At 48.6% G+C, this 14,153-nt stretch overlaps 1 protein-coding gene across 1 annotated transcript in view; it reads left to right on the forward strand.

The window, feature by feature from the left end:
• The window catches only part of LOC139277373 (protein SSUH2 homolog), an 80,289-nt gene that overhangs the window by 44,510 nt on the left and 21,626 nt on the right, over nucleotides 1–14,153 (forward strand). Inside the window, exons 6-10 of the mRNA XM_070895752.1 lie at nucleotides 1,793–1,853; nucleotides 3,566–3,690; nucleotides 5,362–5,424; nucleotides 8,513–8,595; nucleotides 10,799–10,891. Coding sequence (XP_070751853.1) covers nucleotides 1,793–1,853; nucleotides 3,566–3,690; nucleotides 5,362–5,424; nucleotides 8,513–8,595; nucleotides 10,799–10,891 — 425 coding nt within the window. The remainder of the gene's footprint in view (nucleotides 1–1,792; nucleotides 1,854–3,565; nucleotides 3,691–5,361; nucleotides 5,425–8,512; nucleotides 8,596–10,798; nucleotides 10,892–14,153) is intronic.

The following is a 14,153-nucleotide window of genomic DNA, read 5'->3' on the forward strand; positions in this document are numbered from 1 at the left end:
CAACTGCATCATCGTTGGACAGCCCAGGTCTTTCTTTTGTCTTGTTTGGGTGCCCTTTTGGTGACACTGATCAGTGCTTTTCATAATTGCTTATTGGACGGCTGGTACTTTGGTCCCATTTGTCCGGGATGGTTGGTACATTAGTGCCCCTTTATCCGGGATGGTTGGTACTTTGATGCCCCTTTATCCGGGATGGTTGGTATTTTGATGCCCCTTTATCCGGGATGGTTGGTATTTTGATGCCCCTTTATCCTGGATGGTTGGTATTTTGGTGCCTATTTGTCCAGGATGGTTGGTACATTGATGCCCCTTTATCCGGGATGGTTAGTGCCTAATATTGTGTAACCGAATGGCCCCAGGAACATTCTTTCATCGTGAAGTTTCCAAATTATTACATGAATCTCGTGTAATCAGGACCATCTGCTTGTTGTGCACAACAGCACTCCACCTTCTGACCGACATGTTGTGTGCTGTGTGGTATGCATTAAACCGCAGTGTTTATCAGATCCAGTTTGAAGTCTGGCTGTAAGTAACAATTTTGGATTTTGTCTGTGGGATCTGTGTTGCTCTAAATGCTGTGTAAAATATATAACTAACAATGTGTGAACCTGTGTCCAAATTTCATACTGACGCACATCCTCTGCCAAGTGGAGCTGCTTTCTGTGGAGAAATTGGAGTGTAATGCTGGAGTTATATTAATGCCACCACGTTCTGTGGCACAGTCAGGGTCGAAGGTTTCTGAAGCTATGCTGTAGAAGGTGACATCAACCTATGGCTCCTAAGTCAAAGAAAACCACAAAAGTCACTGTGTAAACTATAACTTACCCCATGCACGCAGGATAGCCTTGAAAAACTACAGGGAGAGGGAGAACGGAACATATAGTTGAAAAGGCAGTTTTTTAGAGGCCTTTGAAGGAGGGGAGAGAGGAAGCAAAGCAGTGACTTATGAAGAAAGGTTGAGCAGGTTGGGCCTATACTCATTGGAGTTTAGAAGAATGAGAGGTGATCTTATTGAAGCGTATAAGATTCTGAGGGGGCTTGACGGGGTAGACGCAGAGATAATGTTTCCCCTCATGGGGAATCTAGAACTAGGGGGCATAGTTTCATAATAAGGGGTCGCCCATTTAAAACGGAGATGAGGAGGAATTTCTTCAGAGGGTGGTGAATCTTTGGAATTCTCTATCCCAGAGAGCTGTGGAGGCTGGGTCATTGAATATATTTAAGGTGGAGATAGACAGATGTTTGAGCGATAAAGGAGTCAAGGGTTATGGGGAGCAAGCAGGCAAGTGGAGTTGAGGCCAAGATCAGATCAGCCATGATCTTATTGAATGGCGTAGCAGGCTTGATGGGCCAAATGGCCGACTCCTGCTCCTATTTCTTATGTTCTTATGCACCTTAGGCACAAAGAGCAGGGACAGAGTAACTGAGGAACAGCCTCCATGCGTGAAGTGGGAGGTGGCCACTGGCCCACTCCAGAGGAACAGAAGGTAGGGGGTGGGAAAGATCACTCAGACAGAGTGGGGAGGGGGGAAGGTGCGAGACCATGCAGGGATTTGAAAATCAGTACTTTAAAATGGACGGGCACGGGGTGGGGGGGGGGGTGTAACGGGAGGAATAGGGCAGGCAACCATATCACTGCCTCCAATATGTCAATAACTCAACACGGATTTAAAAAACTGCACTCTATATTGCTGAGTCTTGCGCTAGAAATGTAACTTTTAATAAAAATACTGTGAACATAAAGCATTTATAGGTCCTGAAACATTGCTAAACAAGGTTCCTCTACCTTCAGTATCGCCTAGAAAGCTTCACTGAATCCAGATCAACTGAATGGACAACTGTGCCTTATAAAGGTGAGTGTATAACGTACAAGACCTTCACAGAGACCACCAGCACCAGGTGATTGATGCGCACTGAAGGCACTATTGGATATATTTTTACAGTGAAACCCTTGTGCAGACTTCAGCCACAACATTCTCATCTCTGGGCCAGTCAGTAGCTGAAGTACTTTACCTGTATCAATGACTTTCCGATTCTACAACGTTTTATTTTAATTCACTTCTCTGTGCTCCTTGCCATCCCCTGGATCTTGTCATCAACTGTGACTTCAAGACCCTACGATCTACTCAGAAAGGGTTCCTCCCAACATTTCTTGACCTCCGTTCTCCTACACACACTCCTGTCCATTACTAGCCCCTCCGCTTGCCATTTCTACACATGGAAAGACTGCCCCACCCGTGCACCTTCTCTAATTCTGACGTCCCCAGCCTCTGGCCTGCCTCCTGTCGTACCGTTGATCTTCTCCGTGACCGTCTCACCTCCACCTTTGACATGCTTATCCCCCTCAGGTCCTGTACAGAACCCCCCACTCCCACCCCTCCACTGGGTTACAGCCACCTCCACAGCCTCATATCAGTCGGTCTGTAAGTTCGAGTGGCAGCTATGGTTGGATCCATTCGAGTTGTACTCTTCCTCTCCCTGCCCCCCAAACTGCTAATTACTCCCAAGATCATCCTGGAGAGCAGAAACAACACCATTCTCCATCTTTCTCCATGGAAAAACCGCCATCTTAGATCGTGGGTCCTTCCACGTTGACCTTCTCCGCCCCCGACTCCCGCCTCTCATTAGGGATACCAAATGCAGGGAACGGTGGACTATTTTGAGTTTGAAAATGAAGCCATCTGCATAGCAGCTGTTTGTTCCTCTGACTGCCTCCTGAACACTATCCGCCCTCTTATCGAGTGTCAGCAAAGATCAACGGCCGGAGAGCCAGGGGGGGACCGCATGGGGAATCGGAGGCCTTGTGGTGGGGTCTCCGATTGCGGGGGAGTGGGTTAGGCAGGGATCCTGGATCCAGGCGGTAAGCGAAAAGGCCCTTACCTGCTGGATCCAGCAGTCCTCGCCCTACATTAGCTGACATGTTTCACGAGGCCTGCAAAACCCGACCAGCTAAAGTTAAAGCAGAGGCTTCCAGCGGCATTATAATATTTAAATAGACGATCCGTGTCCTGGCAGCGGATTGGCTGCCTGCCCTCCAACCTGCTTCCGTTAAAACTGGAAGTGGGCCAGATCAGGTGGTCTTTCAGATTTTTATAACTTTAACACACGCCTCCAACCCATCACTTTTTTAGGTTAAAATTTCCCCCAGCGTGTTTCCACTTGTGGAGAAGAGCATAACTGGAGGCCATCAATATAAGACAGTCACCAAGAAATCCAATAGGGAATTCAGAAGAAACTTCTTTACCCAAAGAGTGGTGAGAATGTGGAACTCGCTACCACAGGGAGTGGTTGAGACGAATAATATAGATGCATTTCAGGGGAGGCTAGACAAGCATATGAGGGAGAAGGGAATAGAGGGTTATGCTGATAGATTTAGATGAGGAAAAACGGGAAGAATCTCGAGTGGAGCATAAACGCCGGCATAGACTGGTTGGGCCGAATGGCCTGTTTCGGTGCTGTATATCCTATGTAAAATATTATTAGCTTGTTTGAGAGAGGTTTTGTTTTCTCATTTTAGTACCTGCCAATGGTTTCTGAAGGTTATGATGGTCTCTTGCTGTTTTAGGTCAGTTTGTTGATGGCAATGTCTACGGGCTTCCTCCCCTTCCCTGGGACATAATCGTGGAGATGCCTCTAATGTTTCACAACCACATCAGGAATGTCCCAGTGCCACATACTTCATCTATAAAGGTACGTCTTCACATGGGGGAAAGTTTCCTCTGTGCCAGCCATAAACTCACTTTATAAATAACACATTACCAATGTCACTACATCCACGATTCTCTGAACAGAATATTGCAATTGCCCAAAAAACAAAAACCCGATTTGATCACCATTGATGTGTTAGACCAGCATGGAGCTAATTTCGGAAACAGTATCAAATATATAAATGGCCAAAGGCTGTTAGACATGGGGTTGGGAGGGTAAAATTCCTCTTAGTATCCAGAAGCTCCAGCCTACCACAGTCTTGATTGTTATTCAAGGACTGGTTACCAATCATCCATACCACGTGAAGATACGCAGAATGCATCTGCTCTCAGATCCACATGATAAATATGCCCTATCTCCCCTGTGACAGTGGTTGATGGCTTTAATCATCTAGTTAGGGGAATTGGAAGAACCAAATGAATTTTTAAACTCTGTCTAAGGGTCAGTGTTTCCCAAAAGAAGGAATAAAATGTAGTCCATAATAAGTGGAGCCATAATCCCACTTGCCAGTGATTTTTTTTTTTACTTGTGCTCTACATTAAACATACTAATCAAAATCGTGATCATCTCCTGGCTTTGGCAGCTCCGTGTTCTTTGAACTGAACTACAGTAAACCAGAGCAAAATACTGCCGATGCTGGAAATCTGGAATAAAAACAGAAAATGCTGGAAACACTCAGCGGGTCAGGCAGCATCTGTGGAGAGAGAAACAGAGTTAATGTTTCAGGTCGATGATCCTTTGTCAGAACTGGAAAAAGTTAGAGATGTAACAGGTTTTAAAGTGTAAGGGCAGGGAAAGGGGGGCGGGAAGGAAAGAACAAAAGGGAAGGTCTGTGATAGGGTGGAAGGCAGGAGAGATTAGAGAGATAAAAGGGATGATGGTCCAGCAAACAAGATTACATTTTTTTATTGTGTCAAATTCTGCTTAAAGTGCACTGTCCCTTTAAATGGCCACCTTCCCATTACTTTAAAAAAATAATTTGTCCAAATTTTGAAAAATTCAACAAAAAGTCATGATATACTGCACCGATGGTCTCTTATCCTCGTTAAATGGTGCTGGCTGCACAGCAGGGTGGCATCTGAACATTGTCTTTGTTCAATGTTCAACCTTGTCTTTGTCTTTTGAACGATAAGGGAGTGAAGGGTTATGGGGAGCGGGCAGGGAAGTGGAGCTGAGCCCAAGATCAGATCAGCAATGATCTTATTAAATGGCGGAGTAGGCTCGAAGGGCCAAATGGCCTACTCCTGATCCTATTTCTCACGTTCTTATGTTATGTTCAGAGAGGGTGATGTTTTTGTCACAGTGATGCCATCCATGACAACACATTTCACCGTGGGTGTCCAAGCAAGGCCTTTTTGAATTTGATTGAGAAAAACATCACAACATGAAGTTGACGTCTTGCACTGTGCATTTTTTGTGACGGTCTCTCATTAAATGGAGCAAGAATGGATTTGCTTCTAGTGGTCTGTCTGGGACAGAACCAAAGTCAGTAATAAGTGGAGCCATAATTCCCACTCGTCTCATTATTTTTTAAAAATTTATGCCCTACATTAAACATATGAATCAAATTCATGATCACCTCCTGGCTTTGGAAGGTCTGTGTAGACGGGACAGAACCAGAGTTAATCATGTGTCATTGTGTTTCTCTCCCAGGGGTGTCACTCGTGCATGGCGATGGGTAGAAGAGCATGTACCAACTGCACTGCTACTGGAAGGGTGAGTCATGAACTTGAGAGCTTCTCATTTAGTTTTTCAGTAGTTTTACCTGGAGATCAAAAGGTAAATTGAACGAGGCTCTTCTCCCAAGTGTGGAGCCTCACTCAATGGGAATTCGGGTCACGGATCGGTAAAAGTCTGTCGTTGGCCCATATCCCCATTGAGCAATGCTCTGAGCTGGGATCACAAACTCTCAGAATTTACACTCCTGTATCTCCGTTCCATGAAGGTTTTTTCATATCATACAATCTTACAGCACAGAAGGAGGTTATTCTGCCCTTCGTGGTGGAGCTATCCTATTAGTCCCACTCTCCTGCACTTTCCCCATAGTCCTATATCTTCTTTCCCTATAAGAACTTACTGAATTCCCTTTTGAAAGTTACCATTGACTCTGCTTCCACCACCCTTTCAGGCCATGCGTTCCAGATTACAGCAACTTTCTGTGTAAAAATTAATTTCCTTATGTCGCTGCTGGTTGTTTTGCCAATCACCTTAAACCTGTATCCCCTGGTTACCGACCCTTCTACCACTGGAAACAGCGAGGCCGAAATCTAGCCTCCCGAAAAGGCCTCTTACCGCAAGAAAGCGGCGGCCAGGCGGCGGAGTCCTGTGGCCGCCGATTTGAGGTCAAAAGGCCACCACCAGCGAAATTCACCTCGGTGGATTTCCGGCGTTTCCCACCTCCGCCCCGCTGCTGCTGACCGGTCCTAAGTGCTGAATCAAAGCACACACCGCCGATCCCTCGCACCTCCATCTCAATTCAGCTTGAAAAATCTTTGATCCGCCGCGCGGTGCCCCCGACAGCTTTTTCTGTTGGTGCGCTGTGTTTTCTGTGTGTGGGACATGGCTGCACGGCGGCCATTAAAGGCGAGGGTTTTTTTTCAGGGTCCCCCCCAGGCCTCTGTTATGGCACTCCGAGGTCGGCTGTTTAGCTCAGGATTTTCACTTGCTCAGCTGGCCTAACGCCCTAAAAGAGGCGTGCAACACCTCCCTTAGCGGCCCTCCCCTTTAAGGGCGGAGGCGCTGCCCAGCCTCACACAGCTACCCGCGGGGGAAACCTGCCAGTGGCACCGACCGACGGCCACTCCGCTCCCACGGGGCGGAAAAGGGGCTCGTCGCCAATTGGAAGAGGTCGGCACGTGCCCAAGGGGGCGGCAGCACGGGCAGCGCGGAAACCCGTTCCTGCTGCTCCCGGCCCGGGGGCAATTTCGGTCGGCTCAGCCCATCCATCTTCTCCCGGTCAGTGAGGCCTATCCATTCCATTAATGGGCCTTAAGGAGGGGGGCAATTTCGGTCCCAAGATCTCCGAGTAAGAGATTTAACGAACCCAATCACTCTGAATACACGACCGTGTAAAATAAGCAAACAATAAAAAAAGTACCTAGTAACATCCTGCAAAAAGCCATGAGATCAATGGTCAGACAATCTGTTTTTAGGCGGTGTTGGTTGAGGGAGGAATATTGGGTAGTCACCAGGAGAACTCCTTCTTGTTCACATCCATCTGAATCAGACAGGGCCTCAGTTTAGCATCCTCATCTGAAAGGTAGCACACACTCCGTGCAGCAGTGTATATGGTCGGGTTGTGGAGCAGGCCTGGAACCCACAGCCTTCTGATCCAGAAGCAACAGTGCTCCCAAACGAGCCAAGCAGGCATACTGTGCGGTGTTTGATGGTACCAATAACATGAGGCCTCGAGATGGTGTATTCACACAGCCTGCGTTGCTTTATGGAGGATGAGACAAGTTGTTGAGCCTAGCTGTACTTGGTTTAATGAGTCACTTCAACAACAACAACTTACATTTATATAGTGCATTTAACATAGTAAAACATCTCAATGCACTTAAAAAAAAAACATTTCGTGACACCGAGCTACAGAAGGAGATAGCAGGAGTGATGACCAAAAGCTTGATCAAAGAGGTAGGTTTTAAGGAACATCTTAATGGAGGAGAGGTCAAGAGGTGGAGAGGTTTAGGGAGGGAATTCCAGAGCTTAGGACCAAGGCAGCTGAAAGCACCAATGGTGGGGTGATTAAAATCGGCGATGTGCAAGAGACCACAATTGGAAGATTTTGAAAGCTTGTAGGATTGGAGGAGGCTACAGAGATATGGAGGGATTTAAAAACAAGGATGAGGATTTAAACTTGAGGCGTTGTTGGACTGGGAGCCAGCACTTTGCAGTGATAGTTGAGTTGCCCTATGAGCTCATGGTAGGACCCTGGCAGCACATATTGTTGATCCATTTGACCTGTGGAACCCAACTTAAAATGGCAATTGTTATGTCTGTTTTATATTCAGCTTTACAAATGCCCGAGTCAGAATTTGCAAAGTAGCTGTGAAGACCATGGATATTGGGTCACATCTGGATCAGAGTGGTAATTCGTATTCAAGGGCAGGGAAGGAAATTATGGAAGGTTAGAACACAAAAATATAATGCTCCCAGACCATCGTGGAAGTAGCTGCCTAAACCCAACTGGCATTCAAAGTAAGAACAGAACCAAAAGTACCATTTCCAACAGACATGATGGGATACAATTTGCTTCCAAAATTCCACAGTCCAAAGCAGCAAAGACTTGTGTGTGTGTCAGGCCTGTTCTGTGAATGGATGGGTGTGCTCAAATCATCCAGCCTGGAACACCAGACTGATGTAGAAACGTGTGATGTGATTTCTTCATTCGCTGGTTATGGGGGTGAATATCTTTGGGGCTTCTCCTGCACCACCGCCGTAACTTCAGTGGAAATGTCGTAAACCGGATTTCCGCCAAAGTTATGTCGGTGGCCCGGGAGAAACCTAAAGAGATTCGCTCCTCCCATCCCATGTATTTATGAGTTTGACTGTAGTCCTGAAACACAGAGAAAGGACAAGACGAACAAAATCTCTAAAAGTAACGGGGAAGACAGACTGAAAGTAAGAGAGATTTGCAACGCAGGTCTGGAAGCCAGCAAGCAATGTTTTTCAGCAGTTTGGATCTATTCACGTATCATCTGTACATTGCATGTTGAGCGTTCGACTGTCCTCTACCAGCCATATATATATACATATAGATATGTGCATGTTTTAAAGTAAACACTATGCTGTTTTGTAAACACAGGTGAGATGCCAGGTGTGCAATGGTCGAGGATACCGGCTCAGCGATGACCAATGCAACCACTGCAATGGCAATGGGCTTCACCGGTAAGCAAGCATGATCAAGACACTGCACTGAATCCATGAGAACCATTAAGATCTGAGCCCCCGCAGTATGGGAAGAAAGTCTGTTTGGATGTAGGATTTAATTGGATTTGGTGTGTGTGTGTGTGTAGCAAAACACTGGATAGATATTGAGACTCTGGGCATTTGCGCCTCCTGTTAGCGCTTCCTGGTTGGCAACGACTCCCACCATATTCAGTGGACTTTAGCGGCGGCGCTATGGTGTTGCGCCCCGATATCCTGCGCCCGGAGACCATGACATCATCGTCGTGCGCATCGACCCATCAGCGCCTCGGCCCCAAAATTGCCTTTTGTCCCCTGCAGCAACGCTGGGTGATAACAGCGATAGCTTCAGGGGGCGGGTATCGGCTCTTTGAAAAAGCTGTCCAATTAGTCCCACTTCCTTGCTCTTTCCCTTTTTTCCCAAGTGTATTTCCCATTCCCTTTTGAACGTTACTATTGAACCTGCTTCCACCTCCCTTTCAGGCCGTGTGTTCCAGATCGTAACAACTCGCTGCGTAAAAAAGATTCTCCTCGTCTCCCATCCAGTTCTTTTCCCAATTGCCTTAAATCTGTGTCCACTGGTTACTGGCCCTCCTGCCAGTGGAAACGGAGTAAATAAGGAGGAACTATCAGGACTAGAAATTGCCCCTCGCCCCGATTGGTGGCGGTAACATTCCGGGGCTGGGACTTCCTGCGCTCGGCCCGGAAGTCCCGCCCCCAATGCAGAATTGGGCCGTACGCCCCTCAAAGGAAGCGGAGTGGTGTCTCCAGTGCACCGCTTCCTTTGCGGGGCACTCGCGGGGTGACTCCAGCGCTGCGCGGAGCAGGCCAGCGCACACTCTGAAGGCCCTTTGGTGCTCTGCATTGCGCTGATGTGCTACAAAGCCCCTCTCCTTCCATTAAAGGGGAAGGCCGCAGCACACTCTGAAGGCCCTTTGGTGGCCATCACTGGGCCAGCAGGGACGCGATCGACTGGGCCAGCTGCCCGGCAACCCAAAACGGCGTGCCGAGCTGCACCGTGGCGACCCGTTCACCACGAGGGCTGCCATTGTTGGGCCAACCCGAGAGTTGGCCGACAAATAAAGATGGTGGCCCGGTGCACTAAAGGCCTCCCCTTTAAGGGGCGCCCCGGCAGCTGATGAAATCCGCCCGCGCCTGCCTCGCGGGTCAGTGAGTGGTCGAGGCGCAAGCCGATTACATCATCTCTGGTTGTGCGCCAGCCCGGGGCACAGGGCTGCCAGGACAGTGCCCCCCCCCCACCACCACCAAACCTCCGGGGGAAACACCATTGCGCCCTATTAGCGCCCACCAGAGGTGCTAACAGGGCTATAAAAAGGGGCAATTTTCCCCCCCTCAGAAGCTTTTATTGAAGGGTTTTTAAATTTGTAAAGAAGACTTTCCTTGCTGCTGTTATTATAAATGAGACTGTCCTGGGCTTGATTCCTGGCCTGTGCTCTTATTAGTTGATCTCAGCCAAGGAACACAGGTGGCATGCTACAACTGGCCTTCGTGCCTCTGGACCAGAGAGGGAAAAATTGGCCAGGCCTCCCACACCCGTGGTTACCCCGTGACCCAGCTGTAAAGTGCACAGTGCATGGATGTTGGGCGAGGACATTGAGCGTGAAGGCCTGCTGTAATGGCCACTACCATCAGGAAAGCTGCCGGCACTAACGGTCTAGGTTCACACACACATAATAGCCACTAGAGGGCTGCTGGTGCCTTGAGCAGCTTGCTCAAGAAAGGGTAAGTGCCCTCGACGAGGATAGGAGTCGGATCGGAAAGGAACAAAATAAACTTTGTATTTCCTGTGTGCTTTGGAACCGGACAATATGGACAGCTCTCTTTGTTACAAGGGCAACATGTACTAAAGTGGAGTGAGCCATGTGATCTATAGGACCCTATGATAAAGTGCAGTGAGCCATGTGATCTATAGGACCCGACAATAAAATGGAGTGCGCCATGTGATTTATAGGAGCCTATATAGGACCCTTAAATCTAGGTTACTAAATGTCGTGGATTTAAATATATTTAACTATCTAAGGCACAGCAAGGCTACCAAGGGTGGCATCTTAAGGTCAGATTGTGCAGCACGTATAATGAGGTGAATAACAAGCCTCATAGTAGTTTTTGTTGGATAGAAAATATAATGCAGTTTATCTGACTCCTGTTTCTTGTTGGTCCTCAGCTGTTCTTTGTGTTCTGGCAGTGGTACAAAACCTTGCAAAACGTGCGAACAAAGTGGACAACTAATGGTGTACATCCAGTTGACAGTCAAGTGGTAAGCTCAGTGCCTTCATAGTATACTGGAGTGCTATTAGCGAGCAATATTGAGGAGTGTGCGGTTTGAATCGTTTCTATTCGAACACTGTTCAGAAGCACTGTATGCTCATCTCTGAGAGTTCCTGTTTGAACCCAATTCAGTTAAAAGGAAGACACCAAGACTTCGGAAATATATTGCTTATAATGGCAGAAGATGGCAGTCTCACTGCAGTTTCCACGAGTATGGGTCCATAAAACTGACCCTTAATTGGCAAATCTCACTCTGAGAGACCACAAGGATGGCTAATAAAAAAAATAAATGGGACTATTACGCTCTTAGCAATCCTGAAGTGGGGATTAAAACCAAGTTCCATTGAGAGCAGAAAGGCTTTGTCATGCCTGTAACAAAAGCTATTTTATTTTGCTGGTAATGCCTGATGACAACACAGGGTGCTAACGATGGAAAATAAGGCAGTTCAGCGGGCAAACTCTGTTTGGAGATTAAGGAATTGATAAGCTTGCGTGCACCTGTCATTGGAAGGCAGGAAGAGGCAGGTTATAGTGTAGAACAGGAGTTTGCAATTTCCTTTCACCCAAAAATGATTCTGGAGTAGAAAGTGGACTTGGGTAGAGAGGAAATATTGCTTGAGATGGCCGAGTCAGATTTAGCAGTGGACAGACTTGCATCATGCATATGCAAGTCTGCAACCCTTAGATTTAAGGATGCACAGGTAGGTGTACCAGGGGGAATGATGGAGGTAGGAGGCAGTGACGGGTCCGGTGAAAGCAGCTGTTCAATAGCTTGACGAGAGCTGGCAATGTGGAGGACCAAGAACAGCCATCTCTGGAGTTCGGGAGCTGGGACTAGTTTTCTTCCAGGAACTGGTTTGATGATAGATGGATCGGAGGTGAACAGGGAGGTGTGGATTGTGAAGGAAACAAAATGATCAGAGATGGCATCTATGGTGTTGAGGCCCTCTGGCATCATGAGGCCTTGTGAGGGGGAGGTGCAAGGAGTTAATTTGAAGGGGTGAGATTAAATGAGGACAGAAAGGTGAACATAAGAACAGAAAATGCTGGAAATACTCAGCGGGTCAGGCAGCATCAGTGGAGAGAGAAACAGAGTTAACGTTTCAGGTCGATGACCGTTCGTTGGAACTGGAAAAAGTTAGAGATGTAACAGGTTCTTAAACATGTGTCGGGGCAAGGAAAGGGGGGAGGGGAGGAAAGAACATAAAAAAGGTCTGTGATAGGATAGAAGGCAGAAGAGATTAAGGGGCCAAAATTTCTCCCCCTCCTTCAGGTCCATTACCACCTCTGGCGACCGTTTTCCGCCCCGTGATGGAAATTGCCCCGCGGGAGCGGAGTGGCCGGCAGTCGGTGCCGCCGACAGCTTTTCCCGGCGGGAAGCTGGCAGTAGCTGAGCGGGGCATCCACCCTTAAAGGGGAGGCCACTCCGCCGTGGCTGCCATTTAATTTTAATTGTTGTCCGACTCTGAAGTCAGTGGCAGCCATGGATTCGGCCGGGGCCCCAACAGGCAGCCCAGCACCCCCACTTGGGTGCCAGACCGCTGGCCGGGCCTAACCCCTCCACGGTGGCCCAGTGAGCGCCACAAATAGCTGTAGAGCTCGCTGCGGCCCTCGCCTTTAACTGAAGGGGAGGGACGTTGCTACCCCTCAGCGCGACATGGCACGTCCGCGTCACACTGACGTGCTCAGCGCAGCGCCGATGACACCGCCCACCCTCCGTCCCGCAGTCGCCCGAAACACCACCCCGACCGAAGCTCAAACAAAAAGAGGGCAAAATTCCTCTATTCTCCGCCCCAGCAATAGGAGCGAAAGGTGGCCAGTTGTGAGGAGAAGGGACCAGATGAGTTACGGTATAGTTGCCTGAAGGAAAGGTTTGAGTGAGGAAAATAGGAAGGAGTTTTGGTGAGGAAGTCCCGGCAAGACTTGGTTGGTGAGTTGACAATTGGGATTTTTATGGGGGGGCTGCTACAGGGCGAGGTGCTTAAACTTCGGAGAAACAGCTGGAGGAGGAGAGGGAGAGGCTCAAAAGGGACCTAAAGATGAGGTTCAAACTCCTGCCACTGTGGTTTGGGCAAGGGATGTAATTGGACTAAGCAGATCAGGATCCTCCCCGCCCTCAAAAAAGAAAACTATGCTATTCCCCTTTAGGTGTTGAGAACATGGAACTATTGCCGTGCTATGTTGCTTATCCTATCCACAGTGCCTGTGCCATCCGCTGTGTTCTCAGACTATATATTATGTAAAGATAAGTGTTTCCAGTAGAGGGAATCTAGCTCTGGGGGTAATCTTGTGATTCATTCGGGAAATTCCTAGCTGGAGGCGGATGATCAAATTTAGGACATGGGGGCTGATAACCGGTCCCAGTGCAGCATCCTTGGGCCCACTGCACATCGGGCGACTGGTGCATGTTGGAGGCAAGGTGCGGGACTCACCCGATACGGTGAGGCCAGTTCATTTAAGTATCCTAACTCCGATCTGGCACCCAGCATATGGAGCACTGAGAGCACACCATGGTCATGGACAGGCCTTCTTGTGCCAGCTGCTCCTGTGGGCTGCCGGTAAAGCTGGGTCTTTATGTTGCTAAAGAAGTATCTGAGTGAAGATGGCCCCTTTCACAGATCAGGGGTTAGAGGCCCTGTTTCAGGAGGTCTTCCAAGAAAACATGCCCATCCTTGAAACGGCCACTTCAAATGGACGCAAAGGGTGGGTTTTTCGGTCTTTGGGGCGGCAATGGCGGCAGGAATGGTTTCAGGACGGCGGCCAACTTACAGCGTCCCGCCGGGAAATTAGTTGCCAGTTTTGCGGGGGCGCTGAGCAGCACCGCCTGGAAGCGTCGAGCCGGTGTGAACGCCACTGGCATTGATTTTAGATTGACGCCGGCCCTCTAGCGCGCCCTAGTGGGACCGCCTGGAAAACCAGGCAGTCAGAGCTGTCCCGGTGGCGGTGAGTGAAGTAAGGAATGAACGAGGTAAGTGTGATTGTTTTGTTTTCTTATTTTTGCGATTTATCCTAATGTGGGGTGGGCAAGGTATTGTGAATGGTTTTTTGTGGGTTGTTTTTCTCCCCCATGGAAGCTCCTCTTAGGGTGCTCTGAGGCTGGCTGTTTAGCTCAGGATTTTCAGTTGGTCAGCCGGCCTAGCGCCTTAAAAGAGGTGGGCAACGCCTCGCTTAGCGTCCGCTCCACACTCAGGGCTCACTAAGACAAAGGTCCTTCACCAGCCTGTCCTCACCGCACAGCACTGCCCCCCCAA

This window comes from Pristiophorus japonicus, chromosome 12 (genome assembly GCF_044704955.1).
Source record: "Pristiophorus japonicus isolate sPriJap1 chromosome 12, sPriJap1.hap1, whole genome shotgun sequence".
Taxonomy (NCBI): domain Eukaryota; kingdom Metazoa; phylum Chordata; class Chondrichthyes; family Pristiophoridae; genus Pristiophorus; species Pristiophorus japonicus.